Consider the following 26273-nt stretch of genomic DNA (forward strand, 5'->3'; position numbering starts at 1 on the left):
CACGCTGTTCTCCAGCAGCAGTGGAGGAGGAAGCTGCCCGTGGAATAAGTGACTCTGAGGACATGACTCTTCTCCCCACTGCAGCACTGCTGCCTGCCCTCCATAAAACGGGACCAAAACCCAGCACAGGCAGGAACACCGAGCCCTGGACACCTGCAGGGAAGGAGGGGGAGCAAAGATTTGCTGCTGGCCCCTGAGAGCAGAATCCATAGGATTTGTGTCCCTCATACACCCTCCCAGGAAGCACCACCCAGGGCAGCTCAGAGCTGGTTTTAGGTGGTACAAAACACTTTCTTTCAGGGGCTGGGCTGGAAGGAGCCTCCATAAGCTCCTGCACAGGCAGGAGGAAACAGCCCTTCACAGCACCCACGCCCGTGCTCCAAACTGTCCAGCAGGATTGATATTTCAGGACAGGACTATCTCCTTTTTGCTCATTATAAAAACAGAGCTTAAACGACAGAGATCTACCAAATCAATGCATAATGGTGATGGTATAAAAGCAGCAGTACATGGGATTTTTTTATCAGCTCCAGGAAGTGTGATCACAACAAATTACAGTGACTGGAAGTGAGGGCAAGAAAGGAAGTAACAGTTACAGCCCATACCCGAAGTCTTGTTACTGATTCTGGTGAGAAATAAAAACCCCTTAGTTTTAAGAAAAAGAATGAAAGTATAAGAGGGTGATTACTGAGGGTGAATTACCACAGATGGTAATTCAAAGCCTTCTCCAATAATTTTTTTAAGTACAAGTGTGATCTGCATAGAAATGTGGACTTAATGATTATCAGGGCAAAACCACATCCATGCAGTCTTGGAAAATCCAGTTAGAAAAGTCTTCCTGATGCAAGACCTTAAATGGTTGATGTGTTCTCCTGCTATGGCATTACTGTGCTAGAACAGCATGAGCCTTTTCCAGGTATCTTCATGTACTTTTGACACCAATGCTAATAAACAACATTGCTGTATTGCACCTTAAATACATCTTCTATTCGACTTCTTAAAGACACTGTGGGTAAGTTTATTTTTCAACATATCATGAAAGAAACATGCTCTTTAGAAAGGGGACCTGTGCTCCACCTCCTGTGTCATCCAGTACCTGCATGCATGATGCTCGTGAGTGTGTATTCAGAGCCGGGCACTCACTCTCAACCCTGCTTTGCTCTTCAAATTTATAAAATCCCTGCAGATATAAAAAGAAAAAAAAAGAAAAAGAAAAAAAAAGAAAAAAAAAAAAAAGAAGAGGAAGAAAAAGCAAAGCATGGATCTGAGTTCATGGCACAGTCTCAGTCCCAAAAAGAGCACGAATGAAATAGTGTCATGCACACATGTTCCCGATGACACAGCAAAGTGAAGCTGTAAATATCTTCAAGAAAAAAGTGTTTGGGTACAGCTGAGACAATAGGATGGAATTATCTCATTTTCATTTCTTTCAAAACTATGGAGCACAAGTATTACCCTTGCATGTGCAAAATATGTTCCGTAATCACTGTTTCTCCAAGCTGTGTAACATTTTGCTCATGGAATGCATCTGTACTAAAAATCTGGCACAAAAGCTTGAAGGGAGAATGAGAGGACAAGAGGAACTCTACAACTGCCTCCTACTTTTCATGTTACAAAAATTCTGACATGATTCTTGTATTTGTTAATATCTTCCCAACCATTTTCCTTTGGAGCCTGAGCACACATATAACATTTAACTCAGTTTTTGCTACTGAAGATAAGGGCAAGGTTGCAAAGGACTTCTAGACATAGGCTATTGAAGTCTTATATTTGCAGCACTGGAATAGCAATCGGTAACATTTTAGGCATATTAGCTTGGATAATCTGGCCTTCCAGCTACCCATGAGACTTGCTCAAATTTTACCATAAAAATACCTAAATATCTCAAAATAGCTTTGGTTTTTTTCAGTTATTTTTGCTATGCTCTTTGTACTTTCTAGATGAACAAGCCATAAATAACATTATTCCAGAAAGCTGCAGCTTACAAAGCTGCTTTGTATTCTCCAAAGGTCAATTATTCACTGTGCACATCAAGCAACAGAGAGGGAAACAAGAAAAGTAGTTTTAGTAAGTATAAACTAGCTAAAATGGTTCAAACCAGAGGAAGCTAGAGGGACATGGGCTTTTTGCCAAAAATATCTATTAATCAGGCAGACACAGAGTTAGCAGCTACATTTTCACGACGAACAGAAAAGATAAACAGAACATTTTAACAGGGAGCAAATATGGTTTTAAAACAACTTAATTAAAGCAGACAACAGCTCTGTTTTACTGAAAACACGGACAGGAGAGTTCTTACCTCTTTCTCACAGTTGGAGTTGAGGGTGAGCATAGCCATGGGGCTGTTGGGCGCGCTGCTCCCCGTGCCAGGTGGCATGACATGATCCCCAGGCTGGTTTGGACATGGCAAGCTCAGGGCTTGGTTGGCATGTTTATTTGCTAGAGTGGTAGAGAGGTACTGCTTTACCTGCTGCCGCTGGGCCTGCTGAATGTGGTACTTGGTTGGATTCTCAAGGTGAGTCTGCACCTGTAGGACAAAATTTAAAAAGGATAAAAGGTTTTTATTGTTTTACAACATCGCTGCAGGTGCTACGGATCTGAGCTACAGATTTGTGACATAAGGACCAGCTATGTGACAAAACACAAACCTGTACAACTCCAAGGAAGTCCACACTGCTTAACTAACTCGTATTTGGTGGCAAGAAATCAGTTTAGGATTTGGTCCTTCAACAGCTGACTACTATCAGTACACCAAGAAGTTCCAGCTATTTTTCTACAACATGAGATTTCTCACTTAAGACCAGCGCTCGGGTTTTCAGTTGACACAGACACTCCAGAACAGTCAGTTCTGAGTTCAGACCTTCAGCTATGTGACATTTAGTTTTCACTAAAATATGGAGAAATTATATGTACCACAAGACTCATTTTACTTGTTAGTTGCTAACAATTAAAATCAAGAAGTATGAATTGCTATCCTTAATCTAGTATCAAATAACAGAGATATAGAAGATATAAAGTTTGTTTAGGTTTTGAGTGTTTGGGTTTTTTAAATTAATACCTTGGTTAAAATAAAAAAAGAAACAAAGACACCTTCTTCTGCCTACTGATTATTTATACCTCATATATACAGCCTAAATCATATACAAATAAGACAGCCTGTTTATAAACACATCATGCAAATAAGATGCAAGAAAAGAAGTGTTTCAGTTCAGATCAATCACTGTCGTCAGCAACAGCTATTTTTGTATTTAAGATAAGCTTCTCAGTACTTAGGAATTTTTTACATACAAAATATGAAAATCCTCATGCTGAACAACTGTTGCACACTCTAAATAAGTGAGAGAAGAAAGGTCATTTTTTTCCCCATTAAAATTTTCCACCATATCCTGGAAACTCTTCGTCACCTTTCATTGATCATTAACGTTATTATAGGCAGCTAGAGATCAACCCAAAATATGGCAAAAGGCTGAGAAATTATTTTGCTTTAAAACAATTCCATTAAAGTGACTTTTGCTGTTACAAGTGACTATGCATGGACCCCAGTTATCGGAATGAAAGAAATTAAATAAAGCACGCAAAACACTAGAGGAAAAGAGTTTCCTGTACAGTGTACATCTTCTTAGCAATAGTTTTTAAAATAAGTCTCCAATAACAACTCACCTGATAATGGTTATACTCAAGCATTTCCAGCATGCTACCTAGAGGTTGCAAGAGAAGTGACTGCAATATCCTTTGTCTATGCTACTCCAGTTTGAGGGATCCACATATGGAAGCACAATGAACCCCAGAAGAGCAGAAGAAACTTGATGGCCACTGCTCAGACTTTTAGTAACCTATGCTAATTAGCCACGCAAGTGGACAAACAAACAGTTCACACAAGGCCTCTTCTTGGAAGTTATGCAAGTTTAAGTTAAGCTCTAAGTATTGGTATTTTTTTTCCCCTGGCTTTGATGTCATGCTTTTTCATAAACATAAAAGGACCTTTTAAGTGATGAGCTATCAAAGTCAGATTGACAGTTCGCTCAAGGCTAATTCGCTATTCAGCTTTCGTTCCAGTCGTACTAACACACAATGGTAGTTTTCTTTAGCAGTAAGGTTAAAAGTTTTTAAGTACAGAGTAAGAAATAACTGAATAAATGCCCTATGAGTCTAGCATGTATTCCCTGGCAGTGGGTACCCTGGATAAACCCACAGGGCTCTGCAGTCCTGTCCTCAGCTTCCCAGCACAACCCAGGACCTGCAGCGGAATGTGAAGCACTTGAAGAAGCTCTACCCTGTCCCCAGCTTCCCTGGTGCTTCAGAGGCATTAATTCTGTCTCAATCCAGAGTTGCAAGAAGTCTTCCCATTCAGGAATGGCTGACAAAAGACTAATGCATGTTCCAACTGCATTTATCTGCACTTGGGCACAGTCCCTACACCTTCCATAAGTTACTTTTGCTTTCTATCCAGCTCCTTGAAGGTACTCAAACACATAAAAACTGCCCAACTGGCATTATTTTCTGAAGTCTCCGCTTACAGGGAAGCACAATAAGACAGCATTTCTAGAAAGTTTAATCTGCTTTGTTGCACTGTATCAATAGACAACATTGTGCTGTGATAAGTACAGCACTTACTTTGTCAGTCCCAAATTGCATTATCAATTTTCCTATCATCAGTGCTAAGAGCTACACTATCCAGGTAAGTCTATTTTTCACTAAATCTTCGTCTTCCAAGAAAATTAAGTTGCCAGTAAACAAGCACTTTTTGTAACCCTTCTCTTTGAATATGTTATTTTAAAACCAATCCCTAACTGCCTGTCAGAATCTGCATGTTCCTTTTCCTCTGCAGGCATCAGGTACCCCTGCTGTTCTCTGTCCCAGGATGGAGCAAAGTCTCTCCTCTCTGCCCATTGCCTGTCCACCCTTCACACTCTCAGGAGAGACATCAGCAAAGTTCCAATATCCACATCTCAACCCTGTATCACCAAATACTACATTATTTATAATATATACCAACATATTTAACTGAATCCACTACATGTCAAGTTTTGAGACACACACTGCCTAATGGACAGGATTTTTATTGGCAAAACACAAACTTATGTCACACGAACATAATCTCCCTGTGATTTTGTTGTGCCATTCTACATTACAGTATTTTATTTTGCTTCTTAATTATTAGTTTAATTTTTTTAATGGCCTGTGCTGCCCTCAGCGTGCCATGGAAGGCAAGTTCTGAATTCACATGTCACAAGCTAACACAAGTCTAGTCATGAACCAAAGAACACAGTGAAGTGCCTTTTTTGTCATTAAGTTGCTCCAAAATGACATGAAGACGACTTTGATTCTCTGTTTTGTCACTGGCTGCCCTCTTGAGTTTCCTTAGGAGTTCCATCATGGAAATCCGGTGGGGACTACCCTAATAGACTCCATGCTGTTTGTTGAGAATTTCTCTTTGGTCTAGAGCATCCTGTTCGGCAGATTCTACATCAAAGACAACCTAAATGTGCCTTCTCGGGCAAACTTCCCAAGATGGCCCAGAATCACTCTGTAGATAAACCATAAAGCACTCTTCCTTTTTGACAAAATATCTCACGAGCAAAGAGTTGCAAAAAACCCCAAAAACCCTACAATTAAATTCCACTACCCTGAACTTGAAACCATGAATAAAAGCTTTAAGATCTAATTTTGGTTCTCAGCCCCTTCAAGCATTTTGGGCAAAGAATAGTTCCTGTTGTTCGTCCAAATTCATGAGACACAAAGTGAAAGATTACAAATTATTGGTTTGGATACACTTCCTAAGAAATGTGACAGAATAAGGACATGAAAGGAAAAATAAACCCACTTGAAACCAAATCCTCTGGATCTCCAACCATCTATCTCCAGCAATCTCAACCAAAGTTTTGCTGTACTGTTACTCAGTTGAGTATAACATTGGTTTTTGGGCATTTTGGTATTGACAAACAAGAATAAGAATTATTATCATCATCTGTAGTACTTCAGAAATGAGCTGAGAAGGCAAAAAAGCTAAATTTATCACAGCATAGTAACCCAAGAATTTGGCTACAAGAGTAAAACACTGCCTTAGAAGTAGAGCCCCAAATCTGGTTCAGTTCCAGAAGAGCCTTCAATGCCAGCTCAGCAGCATCTCCACTTCTCCATGGGCTGGCCCCAGCACCAGACTCCTGCACTGAGTCTCTCTGTCAGCCACTCAAGCTCCATCTGCTCTCGCCATGCTGGCACTGAGGAAGATCTCTTTTCTTCAGATGAAGCAGAGAAAGGCAGCAGAACGAAATCAGCTTGACTGCACCCACGTGTAACCCAGCTTAGGCCTACAAGGCTGAGCTGGGCTAGAAAAGTGTTGGATGGAGCCATCCTGACTACTCAGCAATTCGGAATACCCTGGAGAACAACATTATCTGAAACAGGGGAAAGGCTTTCTCAGACCTTCACTCGTCTTGAAATCTGACTGCTAATCCCAGTGCAGACATCCACTTCAAGTATCTGAGTAGCTGACTATTTTCTTCCACATTATGAAAAGAACAGTAATAACCCATATAAATAGAGCAGATTTCGCAGAGCTTGGGTCTGATATCAATCAAGCAAACATTTAATCAATGGCTTTCACTAGCTTGAAGCACACACACCATATCAGTGGGAATTTTAGCTGTACTTCAGATGATGTTCTTCAAAATCTGCATTATATTACACATCAGTGACAGAACCTCTGAGTAGACCTACACACTTCCTTCAGTTTGCAAAAGTAGACTCAGGAATTTAAACATAAAGTATAGCTGTGTGCTTAAGCACAAAGCACATGGCTCAAGTAGTTCTTCTGCATGAAGCCAACACAAACAAGTGAACCAATACTGCTGATACTTGCTCATTCTGTCCAGTCTTGATGGGAATCAGTCAGACGTAATTTACTAATGACTTGCTAATGATGGCAAGACCTTGGAATAGTGCTGCAGTAACCAAGCTCCTTCTGGAGAGGCACCCAGGAGAGTTCACTCTTGGGCAGGCACAGGCTAGTGGCTTGGGAAATGTGTTTTGCACACTGTAATCCAGAAATTAAATGGCTAACAATAAAAACTAACGGGACTTACACCAGAATAAAATTATTTAATGAACTGTGGCATTACTACCACTCATCCTCTAGGAAAGCTTCAAGGTCATAGAATCATGGAAATATTTAGGTTGGAAAAGACCTTTAAGGCCATCAAGTTCAACCATAGCTGGGAGTCAGTTAATTGCTGTAGGTTCAAGCTTTGAGTCTCTGGTACCTCTGGATGAAGGTAACCAGGCTCAGTTAGCTGGTCTGGGTTCCTTTTACACTCCTGAATTTGTCCTCGCACAGGTTTGATTTCTCTGCAATGGGTAACTTCTGGAAGCAAGCACAAACCCAGCAGGTCTTGTGCTGAGAGTACTTCTTGAAGGTGGAACACCAAGAATTGCTTTTCTCATTGTGGTTACTACTTCAAATCACATAATCTTACTTGTCTCATCTCCAAGTACTTCTGCTTTCAAAGCAAAGCTGAAGATGCCCCAAAATCCTCTGTTGGTGCAACACAGGTGACCAAAAGCCACTACAATGCCAGCAGCTCCAGGCTGCCCCACTGTTCTGGCCACCACAAGCTGGGAAGAACATATTCCTGTTCCCAAAACCACACGCAAGATTGTTCTCACCAAAAACATCTCTGAAGCTTCCTGTGACAGTAGAGCTGAAGCACTCAATGCCTTATTTAAGCAGGGACATACCAGAGATGTTCAGAGGACAGTGAGCCGAAGGGGAGGAAGACTCTTCTCCCCACCCTACTTCCCCCTACCCCCCCTTTTTTTTAAATTAAAAAGACCATTTGTTTCAAGTAAATTGCCTTAGGACTTACAGTTTACAATTACAAGTAAAATACTTTGGGGTCAGTTTTCTCAGTTCAATAGAACTTTTTGTTGCCTAGACAGCTAAATGTCATGGGATTTTAAAGAAAGGTTAAAATTCTGTGTCATTTAACAATTAATGGTACCCAAATTAAAATGATACAAAATTACATCCACTGATGTGCTCTGCAAGGGCTCCAGGCTTCAGCTGTGTCCACTGCACAGCCATCCCTGTTAACCATGCTAGTCCTGGGCTTCAAAGTTGCTTCAATCTATCCCTTCCAAGTATAAAAACACAACAACGGCAGGAACAAGTTATGTTCTAGGACTTTGAATAAAAATGAGGAGCTGTATAAATAAATGTCTGTTCTTTGTCACTAGGGAAAAAAAATGAGTAGAATGGTATCTGAGAAAGATAATCAATTAGTGCCACTTACAGTAAGAGTGATTTATTCTCCATAAGTTTTCCAGTAGGTTCAAGATTCTGTTAATCTGTAAAATCATATTCACCACTGGTTGGTCACTAAGTCTGAAAATCCTAAAGACCACAAAACCCCTTCAATTAACTTCATTAAATATTGATCATGGGTTTCACTGCAATGCCAGGAAGTACCCTCCTACCACAAAGCTTGGAGCAATCCAAATAACCAGACAATGGTTTAACTCATCCTCAAAGACATCTTCTCACATGCTGCATTCAAACATTAAAAAACAACATCACATTTCCACCTCTACGGACGTCAGAGGCCTGAAGTAGCTTCACATGAGAAATTCAGTCCTCCTGCTTAGACCTTCCCAGTCCTCCAAGATGGAACAGCCACCTCATTTACAATGTCATCAAAATTAAGTTGATTGGGTTGTGATTCCCCACAGGGCCAACTGTGCATTTAGTAATAGATAAAACTTTTCAGTAACTTCTCCAGCTGCCATTCTCCCCTTAATGCCAAATTTTCTAAAGTACATTTGATTCCCTTTCTTTTAGCTCATTACCCAGGAAAAATGGCCAGAACAGTACTGACCAGAAAGCCCAAGAGCAAGAAAAAGATGAAAAGTAACTTGCACTGACTGGGGAATGACAACCATGGTGAACTGATTTCATCATTTCACCTTAGGACACAGCAAACACAAGGAAACTGTATCAGGTACCAAACAAAACTCTCTGGTTACCTAATTCATCAAATTACCACGAATTAGGTAATTCACCTAATTACCAAATCCCTCTGAACTTGAAAACCAAAGCAGATAGGAGAAAGTTATTTAAGATCTGGCATCATGATTACAGTCTAAGTAAGTGAATCCAACACTCATCTTCAAGCACAAAGTTATGAAAAAGGCACATTGTACAGAATTATCATCATTTACACAACCAGGGATTGTTTAGTCAATCACCAAAAATTCCTCTGCATAATGAGGTTTTTCATCCAAGGGAAAGCCATGAAGCAAACAATAATAAAGGTTTTGTAGATTAGTATTTAAAAATTGTGCTTTAGCTACAGAAGCACATGACAATGGTATCTAAGGAAATTAAAGAGTTTAGCCAAATGTACTCAGGGAGATAGGAACTGATGTCATTTGCATGTTAGTGGCCTGCTGGCTGCCATTCTACAAGTGTGGCTTTCAGTCAGAATTAGGTCCTTTGAAGTCCTGCTACTTTTCTGTTAGGAAACCAACATTTCAGCTGTTTACTTCCTAACACACATGCCATAAATTTTTATTGTATACAGTTTCTGAGAAGATTACCAAAAAACACTGCAACATTTTAGGACATACATGCAACTGACTCCATAGAATGTCAGGCACAAATATTTTGCAACAATTTTACCTACCCCAGGTGCTTCAGAGAATAAATATTTTGACTTCACAGGCAGCAACAGCAGCCACACAACTACATCTGGCACACAAGTTTGAGTTATGGTACTACCACGGTGAAAAGCTTAATTCAAGCACCACATGTTTAGGTCCACTTCTGCCACCCTTCTCTCTCAAAAGGAAGCTGAGCAGAAGTTGCATCAGCACTAGAGGGTTTGAGATTACTGACAGTAGAACACCGATGACTCCTCCTCAAAGGAACTGTCAAAGATAGACATAAACTTGCTTCCAAAATCTCTTGCAAGACTTGGCATAGAGATGTGAATTCAAGAGGGAGCAGAGTCATAGGACTACAGATATTTCAGCTGCCTGAAAGCCCAAAACCAGCTCAGGCAGATGGTCTGAAGCCATCTATTCTGCCAGCTTCCCCTTGCAAAGCCTTCCACAGCCCGAGAACAATCCCTCACCCTTGCTGCAGCCCAAGCAGCACCAACACAAGATTTACCAGAGCACTCTCACAGATCACTACTGGCTTGAAAGAGTCACATTAGAGGGGTAAAAGAATTTGTTCAACCTTATCTTGCTTCAGGGGTTGCCAAGCACAGCGCTGGCCAGGCCAGCTCGGAGTGGCAGTCACGTACTGGCAGCCTGGGCAGGTCAGTGACATTTCCCAGGGGGGACTGACCCTGGCACTGTTCCAGCCCACAGTAACCTCTGCTAGACCTGAGGGACACAGCATGGGAGCTCCCAGGTCTCCAGTGCTGTAAGACAGCTGCAAAAATGGGTGTTTTAATGACTTCATTGCATTTCCCATGGCAGGGAAGAAGGGCAGAATGCCCATCCTTGGCCCAGAAAACCTTTGACAGGTCAGAGTGCTGCTTAAATCACATCAACCTTCACATGTGCACAAGATTTGGAGATTCTGGGTATATTTCTGGAGCCCAAACCCAAGAAAGCATGCTCTCTGCTATGAAAGAGGAGGAACATGAGTTTTCCCTCAGCTCCTGAGAAGCCCTGAGTATGCAGTTTCCACAAGAGAGAAGAGACATCCTTCTCCACACCTGGTTTTGCCCAGGTTGCTCATCCATCAGTCATTTGCAAAATGTGAAGAACACAAATGGGACTGGGTCAAAATTATGGTATCTTTCATACAAAATCAATAATGGTGAAAATTAAAACCAGTTTTATAAAAGGTGTTGGGTAAAAAGTTAACCACAGCTAAGCTTAAAACAGTAGGAGAGACAGAACATGCTGACTTTTAAATGAAACTCCTTACCATCAACTTCCTAGAGATGTAGAGTTACACATGTGCAGAATGGCACTGGTTGTTTGCTTGTCCAGACTTTAAGAAATAAAACTCAAGTAGCTTCAAAATTTTAGTGCAGTAAACCTACTTCACCCCTGCATGATCTTCTCTTAATGTACCATGCCATACTGATTTTCACAGTGAAAATTAACTTAAAATTGGCTATTTTGCCCAAAACATAAATAAGAAGTACAAGAGTGGGAAAAGCACCCAGCCTGTTGCTTTCATAAATCTTAAAACCTGATACCCTCAAACCTGGTCTCATTTGTCACCATAAGGTTAGTGAAGGGTTGCTCAAATATAGAGCACATGGACATACACCTGTGCCAAGATAACTTCCACTGTTGAGGAGTGTAATTGTTGGCATTTTGGGGCTAAGCAAGAAGAGAGCTTGATTTACAAGTCTTTCATATCCACAGCATTAGCCTGTGAGAATGAATTGGTGTTCAGTACATTGCCTGCGGGCTACTGAAGTATTTATTTACAAAACTTCAACATTCAGCACTGAAACACAAGAGATGTAAAGATGGCACCAGATCAAAATCTATCAAACACCCAAATGCCACACACAGAAACAGTTGTATCCTTCTCTTTTTAAATAAAAGCCATTTGTAAACTCAAATGCAACTCTTGGGTTATCACAGGGAAAAAATCTCCTCTTTTTGGGGACACACTTTACATCAGCAGGATGTCACAGAATAGTTGGGGTTGAAGGGACCTTTAAAGGTCATCAAGCCCAACCTCCACCTCTTGTTGCTTACTTGTCCAATGACATCTACACTCCTGACCTACTTGTCTGGAAAAGAGCAAGTGAAAGACTGCCCCATTCATTGTACACATAATTCCACAGGACATGTTGGGTTGCTCTCAAGGTCGCTTACACAGCACATACCAAGAGCATGCCACCATTCATGACCCCAACACACACCAAAACCCAAACAGTGCTTGCTGGAACAGCTTTCAACATCAACTGGAAAGTCTTCCAACCAAAACATTTGAAGAAGCATCCCAAAATATGAGTGAAAATAATTCTGAAAGGACCATTTATTTTAACAAAACACTTGGTAACACACTGGCTACAAGCACAAAGGTCACTAGTTCTGGAACATACCTGCTTGGACATCTGCTTTACAGCAAACACACAGAGCCACCAGAAGAAGCAAGAGAATGAAGACAGTGTTAATTGAAACCAGTTTTATACTGGTAACATGCCCTGAGCTTCTACATGTGACAGCTAATAATGAATTAGAAGGACTTAGCTGGGCTCTATACCACTTTGCCTACATCTCATGATGTCTCATGTCAGCCCCAAAATGGAAGGCTCCAAATAAGCAGAAGAATAAAGCACTCCAGATACATCCATTTTATTCACACCACTAATATGATCATTAGACACAGCCTAAAATAATAATAAATCGCTGACTTCACTTACATGAAGGAAATGTAAGCTGGCTTACCACTGAACTCCCTGATTTTTATCCTTCTGCTCAATGAGCTGTGCTTTTATTTATTACTGTATTAAAACCTACTGAGTTATAATAAAAGAGTTTCAGTCCCTCAGAGTGCTTGATCATCATGTTCGCTAAGGTAAGATAATCCAAGTCACCTTCATGCAAACCCAACTGGCTCTGATCTGAAGCGTTCTGCTAAATATCAGAACGGGGATTCTTTTCAGGACTTTGGCAAGCCACAAAGGTGGGTCACTCCTTGTGTGGAGCAGCATGACACCACTCTGGAGGAGAATTAACCCAGGGGGCCAAAATGATGCCACAGAGAGCATTCAAACTGAAAGCCACACTGTCAGGGTTACTTCTGAATGATGGTGCCTTTTCCTTGGGATTGGAGTGCTTAAGTCCAACACTTCCATTAAGCAACATCACATCTTTTCTTTCCTGACATGTCACTCACAAAGTAGATGCCAGAGCAGACAGCAAAGCAGCCACAAGAGATTAAAAGTAAGAAGAGTAAGAAATTAAGTATGTTTATTTTACTCTTAATTTTAAACCCAGAAACCACATTGGAATTCAGTGTTTTAGTTATCTCTTAGCTAAAGGCATGTCACCATAATAACTCTGTAACAGAAAGACATATTTAGGACAAAGAGCCATTAGGCTGCATGACCTCGCCTCTGCACCCCATGATCTTATTCCCACAACAGTCAGACAGCAGCTATCGTCTGGCTCCCAAAAATAACCAACAGTAACATGGGCCATTTATTAAACAAGGATGTCAACAATTCGGTCCTTTAAGATTTCAAGCTTTACATGCATGGAGCCATGACATCACAATCTATTTTATACCTACATAAACAAGATACATTCCCTTTGGCTGATTTTTTAACCTTCTCCACCACCTGCCCCTCCACATCTTCCCGAGATGAGCTGTTGAAAACCCTCCTCCTCATGTTATTTCACATATGGCAGGCAAATAATTATTTACCCTGTGAAATGAGAAGCTGCTGTCCATATAAATGACCCTTGATGAGGCCAAAAGATGGGGTGCTGGCAGCACCATCAGCTGAAGGAGTGAAATCTTGGACAAAAGCCCAGTCAGCTGTGAGGAGCTCTGTTTATATTGAAGTTGTAATAAAGAACTGCACTCAGGTTCATTACTTCAACAGATGTTGCATAAGCATGTTCCTTATCACAAACGTTTTAGGACTGAAAAACAGATTATATAAAGAGATAGTCTGAAATCCTGCCATGGTGTTTTTCCAACATATGCACAAACCTGTCAGAGCAGCATTTGCAGCATGTGAGTAAATATAAACCCTCCAGCTTGCAAGGGACTACAAGCTCTTGATTCTGTCCTGTGTGAAGTCCTGTCAAGGTAAAGGGTTAGGGCTCTTTCTGCAGGACTGGAAACACATTTTATTACATGACACCAGTAAAATTCCATCTTTCCAAACATCTTACAGAAAACTCTTTTTAATGATTTCATCTGAACTTCAAAAAAGCACAAGCCATCAACTCACCAGGGGAGGCACATTCACAAAACACAAAGAAGAGTGTGTGTTATCATTCTTGTTCTCCAAAGGTTAGCTGTAAATATGAAGCACCAAGAAATTCAGAAGTAACAGTTTGTCAGAAGATCAAAATGTCTTTTGAGGAAGAAATTCAGGGCCTGCAGGCTTGGTCTCAGAAGAATCCTATTTTAAACCGCACTTGACCCTTGAAGTAATGTAACCCTTGAAGTGCTATTGCAAGAACAGCTTGATTTTCACACAGGGAAACAGGCAAAGCATCTTTCACTAAAGTTCTATTTATGCAAAAAAAAGTGCATCTCCTTTTAACACCGAAAAATACAAACATCATGACATGTATTTCACAACATACCTCGCAACACTGATTGACAACACACACAAGGTTGTAGCTGCTCATGAAATTCATAACACAATTCAAGGCAACCAGATGCTAGAGCTAGGGATGTAATTAGAGAGTAGATGGGGATTAACTAGATCTTAACTCAGACTTCTCCACCTCCCCTGCCTTTTTTTAAACCTCAAGTATAAACCCAATTTAACATAACACTACGGGATGGGACAAATTTTTTGAGAGATCTAATTGCTTAAAAAATACAAATAAGCTCACACTGTAGAGTTTATTTTAAATGAAGTTTGAACAGATGAAAATTGAAAATTTAGGATATTTTAACAGCTGGAGCTAAGGGGATGCCAGTACATCCACCATAGACAACAGCATGGTCTGAGATGTGGGACCCACAGGTGAATGGTTCAGAACACTACGATGACTTTCAAGCCACTGGTGTCAGACCAGCTCTAGTCTGCTCTCAAAGACTGAACTCCCAGGAGTGGCTGGATATCATCAGGCCTCCTGATTTAATTTCCTCTGACAAGAATCTAATTAATACTCATCAACAGCACTGAGCAAAAATAAGCTAATATGTAATACATGGGGGCAACTGGGAATTCAAAACCGTTGTTGCTGCTCCACACTAAAGGCAGAGGCAGCCCCAGAAGATGCCAGGGCTGATGTCCAAATGCTTGTTCCTGCCCTGCCACAGCAGCTCTCTGTGGCACAGGTACAGATGTCTGCAGGACTACACCAACCCAGGCAATCAAAACCACTAAACTGATTTTTTAAAAGTCACCTTTCTATGGCAGCAGGGTTGGACTAGATGTTGTTTAGGATTCCTTCCAACCCAAATCATTCCAGGATTCCATGACTGAGTAACAGCCAAAGCTGCTTCTGATTTAGCCCATCAAGTTGCCTACTGACTATGTACAGCTGACAGCAATAGCTACCTGGACATGTTTTCTGGAATTGCAGCTACCAGAGAAGAAAATGCAAAGTTGAACTGTGTTCCTCTAACAGTTTCCTGTCGTTGTTCCCTGGCTCCAGTAGCAATCAGCACATTCCTCACTCTGCACCCAGGGAGGAGCATCCAGACTCTCTGCTCAGATCATGCAGAGCCATCAAGACCCAACTCAGTCCTTTCAGCCTTTAACCAAAGCAGATACACAGAATTAATACATTTCCTGGGGGAAGGTGCAAGTTCAGAGAGAAGGGTTTTCTAAAGATAATCCTGCAGAAGCCCTGCCTGGAAGCTTTCTCCTCATGTCTTAGATGTGCAGGGAAAGGCAGAAGGCAATTTGGAACAGTGACCCACGAAGTGGCACTGTACACAGAGTGACCACTAATTGCATAAGCAGCACTCCAGAGCAGAAGGAATCACTCCTTCCCTCAAAAAGCCAGTGTAGGAAAAGGATAAACTCTTTAGAAAAGCTGAAGTAGCACAATTAAATAGTATTTTTCCTTTTACACAGCAAACCACGCAGGGCTGAAGCCTTGAGGAAGATACGAACTTTGATGTGAATGGAGCCCATTAAGTGTCCTGCAATGAATGGTGCCTGTGGTCCAGAAATCATTTCCTTTTGGAAAGCAAAGGGCACGGAAGGCTTACGATTGCTACACACAAGTGCTGACTCATTCAAGGTCATTTTATTCCCTCCCTGAACAAACTGTTTCTTTGAGACACAGGTATTTCAGCAAAGTATGGTTTTGGTGGCAGTCAGGAAGCAGAACTGTGTAACAGACAAATTACTACAACAGAAAAAGTGCTTTCAGACAGCTCAATGGACAAATTTTCAATCAGTAACTTATAATAATATAGATGATTGCCAAGATTTTTTAAACACAAGTTTCACTTCTGAGAATTTTCTGTTTAACAAGAAAAAAATTAAATTTAAAGCACTATTATAATTAATTTTAAAGCAGTTTCTGAAATGTGCACATTATTCAACAGAACAGCCCTACTTCACATGAGGCTGTAGCAGAACTAACAGCAGGTCTTCCCCCCCAGTAAAAACAAGCTCTCTCTCCAAAAGCAGGTTTATCACTTAGGTGCTATCAGGACAGAGATGCTGGTTAAGGGCAATGGCACTCTGGATTACTGATATTGGTAAACTGGAATAAGTTTTTCCTGACAATATTACTCCCAGGGCTGCCCATATCCACACCAAAAAAAAAAAAAAAAAAAAACCAAAACAAAAAAAAACCAACCGAACAAAAAAAAACCGAACCAAAGAAATCCACACACCTATAGAAAAGAAAAAGCACAGAAATCACAGCCTGAGGAAGTTAGAAGTAGTCTCAAACACAAAGTTTAGTGTGTTGCCTGCAGGCTCTTGACATGAACTTTATGAAGACCTGAAAGAGGGAGACAGGCTGTTTGCTACACCTCAGCCTTCAAATACCTTCAATAAAGGGACTGTTTTCCAAGAAGAGAATTTCCATTAGTTGCTTATTGATATTTTCCTGACAGAATAGAAACATTTCATTCACAGCTAACCGTTGCCTCCCCAAACTAAATTCTGATAGTTTCAACCAGGAGCTCCTGGGTGACTTTTAGGAAGGCAGCCTGAAATGCAAGCTTTGATTCACCTTGCTTAACTTACAAGCTTGCTCTGAGATTAGTGGACTGGCTTGGACTGTAGGTGAGGATAACTTCAGGTTGCTGCTGGTGCCCTGAGCTCGCAGCACCGGCCTGCGCTGCTCCCTGCTGAGCAGATCTGCCCCTCTCTGCACACAGACAGATACAAGGAGCACATTGTTCCAAGACAAAAACACCAGTTCTTTGAAACTTTGGTTTCTTTAGACACGCAAGACACGCTCCTGCTGATGTCAGCGCGTCCACTGGGGGACAGGACACGGATTCCAGCCAGGTCAGTGACAAAAACATGGCCAGAAGCCAGGGATGCACAGAAGTGGGGTGCCCAAAAACAGCTGATGCCTTCTATGCTTTGCAAGCCACATTTATTTAGGAACACACTAATATTTGTTACTGTTTCCACAATTGCATCAAATACTGCTCCAAATTATTTTTCTTTCACTAGCTGACATTTTCTACAAAAAACAGGATTTGTAGCAGAAAGCAGGAAGGGCATAGAATTTGTTGTGTCTTACATATCTTTAAGGATTGGGCATGTTCAATGAAAACATGGTCTTTTCACCTTTTTTAATGTTCTAGTCCTACCTGCTGACAAAATTTATTACTTCTGCTGGACACCAGTAGCACTTTTATCTGAAAACAGGCAGCCTGCCTTAGTTTTTGAATGCAATAACTATCACACAAAGCATTTTACCTGGCTAATGGCTTAAATGCACCTCTGGAAAAATAAAATACAGTAACACAACCAAACAACACGATTAGAACAATGTGTCAAAACAGGCTTAACAGTTGAGTATTAGCCCTCATCGGTAAAGGGAATAGTGTAGAATTATAAACTCCGTGGCAGCTGAGAGGTCTCCCAAGGAATGCACTCTTGGAAACAGTAATGCCATCTGCTGAGGAATTACAGAAGTGCAGCACCATGAGTTACTGCTTAATTGATGTGGAAGTGCCTGCTGCTGGGGATCAATGCAAAAACAATCTGTTTGCACTATATAACTTACACAAGAATTTTCAAACAACTGACTGAAACTTCAACTACTGACATTCAGTAAGTCTAGGACACAAAGTCATAGAGGTCCATAATAAGTATTGTTCCAGTATGTTATAATAGTATGATGTATAAAACCCAAACTATTAATTTGGTGTGGACATTCTAACTCTACAAAAACTGGTATTAGAATTTTGTTTGTTGGGGATTATTTTGGTGTTTCTTTAAAAGATAATTGATTTTCTGTTCCACATCATTATAAGCTGGAAAAAACCAAACCCAGTTTAAAATCAATTTAAACTATCAGTGTTTATTAACAGGTCCCAAAACAAGTAGGGAACTGGCATCCAGTGGCAGAACTTCCAGTGACAACCTGCAGGACTGAGCGGTTACCCCATAACCCCAGAGGCCTCTCTGCAGTTGTTTGCAGGAGAAAGTTATTTTTATCACTGGTGACAAAAGAATCACTGACAGAGTTATATTTCCACCGAGGCCATCACATTTAATTTCTTTTTTTATTTACTAATCTGCCAAGCATAAAAAAGCAGACATGTAGTTTTGCTGGGTCACAAAAGCACCTATGGAACACAAGATCCCCCAGAATTAGCACTACCCCAGGGGATGGAAAGGAGATGGATGGAAGATTGAGTAGGAGGATGTTCTTCTTTATTTACAGTGAAACACTACATCCAGTTCTGCTCCAAACGATACTGAGAGGTTCCATGTTCAGAAAGTCTTACAGAGGATTCCATCAGCAGAAGGCCAGCACTGCCTGCTGCTAGCCCACAACAGTTTCAGAAGTGTTGCAACCTAAGACTGACATTAATTATTAAAGGAAGATTTACAGTAAATTCATTCTTTAATTCAGGAAGACTGGCCCAACCAGACCCACTGGCCAGCAACTGTTGCCGTAACAAACTCGAAGTGGACGCTGAGAAACTCTCCCAGACAGAGCAAAAGCAGCACTGTTGAGCCAGTGTTAGCCTGATCCTCCCATTTAATTTCCAAGTAATGCTATTCCCATCTATAAAGAAAAAGAGAGACTGGTGCATGGTTTCCCAAGCAAATACAAACTAGATGAGTTCTGTCCTTAGCTCAGGGAAAATTTCCACTACAAGCACTAAAGAGATGGGTTAATAAAATGGGTCATTTTGCTCAAAGAACAATGCACATATTTGGCACTCACTTCTGAGAGATAAAGGGTTAAAACTGTCACCCATTTCTTCAACTGGACAACTACTACTATTGTAAAGTCCTTATTCAGCCGAATTCCATCAGGCCATGCTTTCTTAACACAATCTGACATGTACCTTTTCAAGATCTTGGATTTTTTCCCCTCTTCTCTGCCTCTCAGCAGCAGACACCAGGAATAAATACATCCAAAAAGCCAAATGGTAATCCAAATAAAGTAATATTTAATTATCAAGTTGGGGAGACTGATGACCAGACAGAGCAATTTCTTTTTTATAAAAAACAAAACAAAACACACTTGCCAGGCCCTTGGAGGCAACACAATACTGGGTTTTGTTTCAAGTTCATAACTTGGCTCTTAAAGTAGTTGATAATGAACCAGCAGGCATTATTTTAAATCAACCAGTTTTATTAAATGAGCCAGAAAGGAAAGAGGCAGGGCTAATTACCAACATTCCTTGATGAATTACCTAGCGGTGTGTGGTAAATCTCCAGGCGTCTTTGTCTTTATCCCCAAATTTATCCCTTACTTATTTCTCAAGAGGTTAAAGGACATGGGGCTAATTAAGGAACCAATCCAATGACAGACAGAATCATTCAAGGTAAGGCTGGTTTTCACTCTTTCAAGCTTTTGCATCTCTGCCTGGTACTTCTTAATCTAATTTAAAAAAAAAAATACTGCTGGGGAGAGGGAAGAAAGTACTAATCTTGTCACGGTCAGGCAGGTTGAAATTGCCATGCAGTGCTGGGCAAAATGCTACATATTTGTAATTTAGCCAATAAGAAATTCCTTAAGCCTCTCTTGAATGGCAGGAATGCCTCCAGCTTGTCACTTTGAATTCATTCACTACACAGGTTCAGCATCTCAGAGAATAATGCTGCCAAACCAGCTGAAGAACTGAAATATTTGTGAGTATACCTAATACCCAACGATTACTTTAAGCAGATCTGAGTTTTCACATTTAAAATTTAACACCTATCAAAGGTGTCAGCAGAGGCCCCCCTGGATCTCCCCCGAGCCCCTACATTTTCCAGCACTGTGTGTGGCTCTGGGTATTATTTTCTGCTAAATTAAGCCATGGCTTCAGCAAACACAGCTGCAGTGACCAGCACTCACCCTCTTCTTACAGCTTTGGCTCCAGGAGTAAGGTGGTTATTAAATTCATGTTGCCTGACAAAGGACTTGGTACAAGCTGCTAAAACCTGTTAGCTGGGGGCTGTGGAGCCTCATCAATGCTCTTAATACCCACAGCTATGGGCACCTACAAATCTTAATCTGCACAAGATTAACTCATCTTCTGCAGGTCCAAAACAGTCACTGACACGTGGTGAACCACCATTTTCCCAAGGTCTGGTAACTCAGCCAGCAGATAATATGTCTAGACCATAAAAATAGAGTGCTTTGAAGCTGTAACAGACACAACTTAGCAAGCTCTTCTTAATTTTGTAGATGCTACCCTGCCAGCGGGAAGACAGCAAATCCTCAAGACCACCAACCAGGATATAAACCAGCAAGAATTTCCAAGGAGCAAACAGAGCTTGGACCTCCAGCTATCTGTATCATTTTGTCTGAGTATATCCTGCTTTCTTCTGTGCCAAATATGTTATTTCAGACTTCCAGGTAACTACTCAGCTTGCAAGGCAATAGCTCTGTGACGAGGAGCTGTTTCTCACTTATTTTCCCACTCTGCTCACATCATTTTCCCAAGAAATCCTCTCACCCCCAGCAGCAGCACAGTCTGTCTCACAACTTCGGGAGCTGCATTTTTGTGTCACAGTGACCACAGCTGAAGAAAAAGATGGAAAGATCCGACACCTTCATCAGCAACAACCAGCTCTCTCAAGAGCCAAGCAACACGTGTGTTTGCATGCACAGGAAAAGGGCATTTGGGACGAAGGGTGAGAGCAGCGTTTTGCACTAGCAGTCAACCATCAGATACTTGTACACAGAAGTATGCTGCCCCCTCGAATTCCATGCATTTTTAATGTCTAATACCCTGGGTGTTAAGCAAGAGTTTACATTTTACCCCTATTACTGATGCAGACCTCAAGCACCAGTGCTTGTTTTAAAATAGCTTTCAACCCACTGAGCAAGCAAAAGATTTAAGGCCTGAGAGATACTTTTACTTACATGAAAGCTGAAGAGGCAAGGCAGACTTTAGTAGTTCTGTAGTTAAATGCAAGTTCTTCTTTATGAAGAATTTGCTGATGACTTAAGGTATGTCCCCAAGAGTAAGTAACCTTAGTTTAAATGTTTTATCTGCAGCTCACCAAGACTCAGTCTGGCAAATCACTTCTCTAAGTTCTTGATTGCAAATACACAGCAGGCTTACCTAACACACCAGCACACACTACTATCTACCATTATCAGGTGAGATTAAATTAACTTTCAATCAGATAAGCATGTCCACAAACACACATTTGCTGGGGCAGGCACTACCACACGTTTATCTTGCCATCCCATTGTTCTCTTCTTCAGAACTGTGAGATAAGTCCTCCACACAATGAAGTCTTATGGTAATTATTCACCAAGAATACTACTGCCAGCTGCTGAGCCTTTCCTGCCAGGCAGAGCTTCCACAGGTCACTCTGGAAAAATAATAGGAGGAGGTATTTTTTTGATATATGTCCAATAGTCATTAAAATCAAACAGAAGAAATGTTTGGCATTTCAAAAATGAAGAAATACAGGGTTTCTGATGCGGAGATTATACGGTGGCACATTTAAAGTCTGGATGAGTAAGGACACGAGGGTGAAGGAGAGAAGCAAGGCTGGCTGCCTGCACTCCTGTCCACTCAGAAAAGTGGGAACAGGGAAGGATGAGCAAAACTGCAGCAATGGGATGGCACTGAGCAGGAGACAACCACACCCACTCTGGTATCAGCAGTGATCAGCACACAGTACTACCATGAGGGGAGCAAAGATGTTGGAATAATAAAGCAAGAGAGGGAATCCAGTATCTGGTTCTAGGCTTTGAAAAAGTTTCATCTTGCTTAGGACAAGAAAGAAAGGCCATGATGAAATTCAGGCACCAAAAGAGCAATTAACATCTACCATGAAGACAAACCCAGGCAGTTTAGCAGGGCGAATCTGCAGTGAGGGCTTTAGTGGCAGAGAAATTTTTGAACATTTATCATACTATAAGCATTGTTGTATAGAGACAGACTATTAAAACGCCTTAATGACAAACATTAAAAATGAGTTTGTGGCCTATGCTTCCATACAAATTATTTTAGATACATATATATAAAATATACATGTGTCTATTTTGGGGTGAACTGCCCTATTAGCAAGAGCTGGCAGTATATGCACAAGCAGAGATTTCTGTCCAGAAAGCAGAGACCTCAACATGTAGATCCCCAAAGCAGGACCACCTTCTCCAGTTCCCCTGGAGCACAGGGACTGTTTTCTTATTCTCCAAAAACAAGCTAAAAGGGGATGAAATGGACCTGTTACATTATCTGCTGGTGAGGAGACTTGCTTTTACTTTATTACTTGCAAAGCAGTTTTGTAGCTCTCCAAAGATATCTCTACCACTGCAGGTTCCCACTGCAGCCCTCAAGGCTCTTCTTGGCAGTAGGATCAAGCATCTCCCATCTGTGCCAAAGAAGAGTTACATTCTTCAAACCCCAATGGCAGACGAAGAAGGAGGAAGAGATATGAGAAGTCCAGCAGATTTCTGCCTTGCTATGCTTTTGGTGTGACAACACTCAGGAGAGGAAGGGGATGTGCAGCAACCTCATCCTGGGAGCATTTGCATCCAGCAGCAGGGACAGGGAGCTGGAGCACATCCCCAGTTTAGGCTCCATCAACCCGTGACCTGGTGCATCACATCAGAAACATGACAGCAAGTGTCACATCCACGCACCGAGAAACGCCAACAAGTGACACGGAGGGCCAGAGGGAAGAAATGTTCACCCTTGATTCTCCACCTTCCATCTGCTTAGTGAGACATGCAGAGGGCTGGGTGTCAGCTGCCCACCAGTAATGTTTTCAATCCTGCAAGAACTGGGAATATTTTCAGTGGAACTGATTTGCAATTCTGTGGGCCGGCGCTGGCCCTGAGCCTCCTTTCCTGTGCTGCTGCTCCCATGGAGGACACACACCAGCCTCAGCTCCTGCAATGCCACACTGGCTCTTGGGCAGGCAGGCTCAAAGCATTCAGGGGATTGTGTCATACTTCTATACAGTAAGCTTGATCCAGCTATCAGGCAAAGCAATATCAGTCACACAGCACAGCTACAATTCAGTTTAAAGATGAACTCTTCGCAAAGATGCTAATCCTTTTAAATATAAATAAATAAAATCATAAGGAATGGGTTCTTATGGGATCCTATCCTTAATGGGATTTACTAGGGCTTGAAGTTACTCGATAAATAATTTTTTATGTTATATTCCTATTTCCAAGGCAGAGAAAAAAGGTGAATTGCATCAGAAGCAAAGAATTCCTGGTGACATCTCTGCAGTGTTGGAGATGGATGAGAAGGTGCCCAAAGACAAACCAGCCCATGAAGCAAACCCCAGCTCTGCAGAAGTACAACCACAAGCTGTAACAAATCTTCCTTTTGCTATTAGAGTTGAAGAGATACTGTTCCAAAAGCATCAAATCTACTCCCAGTCGATCTCTTAATTAGGCAGCACAAAGCAATGCAAAATTTGAATTCCAGCAGGTCATCTCCTACCTTGCCAAGCTACATTACTTGGCAGAGGAGTGATGCAATGAGAAGTCATTACTCAAGAAAATGAAATCCCATTTATTCACATGGCCTTGAGCATTCTATGTTATGCAATCTGGAGATGCCTATGCAACGTGACATAGATTAGTACATATTTCTCTTTCTGTATTGTTTCTAAATGGACATCTTGAAAACAAATATAAAATCCAAGCTCATTAACACCTCTGGCTTCTTTTTAAACCAGTCATTCTGAATTACCATCCTCAGATAATATGTAAGTATTAGTCTCCTTCTCACACTGTGAGATATGGGTGAAAGGGCAAGTCACACAACATAATTAAAACCACAAAATACTGACAAATTCAACAGGCTTAGAGTGGGATTTTTTGATGCAAAGTACCAAAACAAACAAACACAAAACCAGCTGCTAGATTTGGTTTTGTTTGTGAAGTAACATTGAAAAAAGATCACTTTTAAACAAAGTGCCTTGCAGGTTAACATTTCTGAAAGTGTAAAAATCCCCTTTTTGTCTATTTCCCCTATTTGTCTCATTCTTTAAGGCCACTAAATCCAGACCATCTGGATAATAAAGCTAGCAACTTAGTTCCCTATCTATCTATTAAAACTTCTGTACAGCTCATATGGAAAATTTGTCTGCAGCTAAAAAACAACTGAAGTGTAAAAAGCAGCTGCAGGGAAATGATGTCACTGCAGCCAGAGCTGGCTGTCAGCAAACTGGCACCAGGAAGATCCTGAGTTATTGTTAATCTCAGCTTTTGAGCCAAATATCCTATTTGAAAAAAAAAAAAAAAACCCAACAAAAAAACACAAAAAAAAAAAAGAAAAAAAAGGAAAAAAAAAAGGTAAAACCCTAAAACAATCCCACCCAAAACCACAAAGAAAATTATATGGATCTTTCATCAAATCTTACTCTCACTGAAGCCTCAGTGGCAATTTTCAGGAAGATCATTACTTCAAACCTGGAATTTTGTACTAGTTATTTTTTTGTACAGAACTGGTCCACTGTTATGAATAAGGATAAAAAGGTGAGCATTTTCCTCCACCAAAAACACACGCAGCAAAACTATGCAAAGCAGTTTTGCTGTTTTTCTCAGTTTTGCAGTTTTTCTCTCCTCTCACAGGCAGAGTCCAAGAGGACTTGGTTTTGCTAATTTTGACTGTTACTTATGGAAGTGTAGGTGATGAGAAAACAGACATCTTTTTGGTCCAGCAGGTCGCTCATATTTCCACAACTATCACCTTCAAAATGGAATTCCATTGCCAAAAGGTACCTGTTGCCAGTACCTATTTTTATTTTACAAGTCGCTTAAGGACACATATTCTTACTTTTTTCTTCTACAGGGCCATGCACTCCTATTTAGGCTAAAGACAAGTGGAGGAGAGGTGTCCTGCCTCTTTCCAAGAGATCCTTCTCCATCAGAGGGAAGTGGGGGACAAATACCTTTTTTAGAATCCTAAGGGAGGAGGGGTCAGGTTTAAGTCCTGTGGGTGAAGTTTCCTAGCAATGCTCCAGCAGGTTACAGCTTTGCACACAGATCCTGTGACCAGCCAGGTCTGAGGAACCCCATTTCCATCACCTTTTGGCTGCAAAGATTTCTGAGGTTTGTCCCTCTGCAGACATTTCTACGTTTGTCCCTCAGAAATCAAGGGCTGCCTTCCCTCCTCTCCCATAGAAAGAGGCATTTGCAAAATGAACAATAATGACAACTGCTAATGCTTCTTCAAGATGTTATGCTCCTTCCTGATCAGTAAAATATCATCAAAAAATAAACACCTTCTTACAAGTTTTCACAGTATTTAAAAAATACCCTAAAACCCATTTTATAACAGATTAGGATGAAAGGATGTAAAAAATGTAATTATGCTTATTTAGGTAGGTGCATCACAAAAAAACCCTATTTCATAGCACCTACACATCTGCTGGATCTGAATTATAACTACAGGCATAACCTGGAAACAAGCTGAAGAAATTGTTATACACAAAGATTGTGAGTAATACACAAACATTAGACAAAACAATTCTTCACAGACAATTTCAGACTCCTTTGGATGGACACATGCCCACGTGCTCAAAGAATATTATATTTAATTTTTAATGGAAATGTGTGTATGGAGACAGGGAATTAAAAATTCAACTGCTGCCTTTTTGCTCCTAGATCACATACTGGACTATGACTCTACTATCCCAAATCAAGTTTTAGTGCTGACAACACAACACCATAATGCAGATTAAATAAATAAAATTATCCTATATTTTCCCCATAAACCTGTCACACAGACCCCCCCCAAAATCCTGAGCCAGCAAGTCTATTTTAAAACTGAATTTCTGACTGCGTATAATTGGTATACAACAGCAACAAGCACAACACAAGAGGTTTGTCACCAAGCTCAGCTAACTTATGTGGTAAGAATATGCTCACTGACTAAACAACAAACTGTAATAAAAAGATCCAGCAATAAAGCAGAGCAAACTCTACTAAACTGGTGAAAATCATATTTTCATGAAATATGTCAG

The 26273-nt window shown here is 40.9% G+C and overlaps 1 protein-coding gene across 4 annotated transcripts in view; it reads right to left on the reverse strand.

Moving 5' to 3' along the window:
• MITF (melanocyte inducing transcription factor) overlaps window positions 1–26273 on the reverse strand; it is a 99450-nt gene that overhangs the window by 16886 nt on the left and 56291 nt on the right. For 2 of the 4 annotated variants that reach the window (XM_002193131.7, XM_030282811.4), the window contains exons 3-4: window positions 2300–2527; window positions 1097–1180 (exon numbers count right to left, since the gene is read on the reverse strand). In XM_002193131.7, the coding sequence (XP_002193167.1) occupies window positions 1097–1180; window positions 2300–2527 (312 nt within the window). The remainder of the gene's footprint in view (window positions 1–1096; window positions 1181–2299; window positions 2528–26273) is intronic. The other 2 variants (XM_030282813.4, XM_030282812.4) reach the window with 1 other exon arrangement.

The sequence above is a fragment of the Taeniopygia guttata genome, chromosome 12 (assembly GCF_048771995.1).
Source record: "Taeniopygia guttata chromosome 12, bTaeGut7.mat, whole genome shotgun sequence".
NCBI classification, from domain to species: Eukaryota; Metazoa; Chordata; class Aves; order Passeriformes; family Estrildidae; genus Taeniopygia; species Taeniopygia guttata.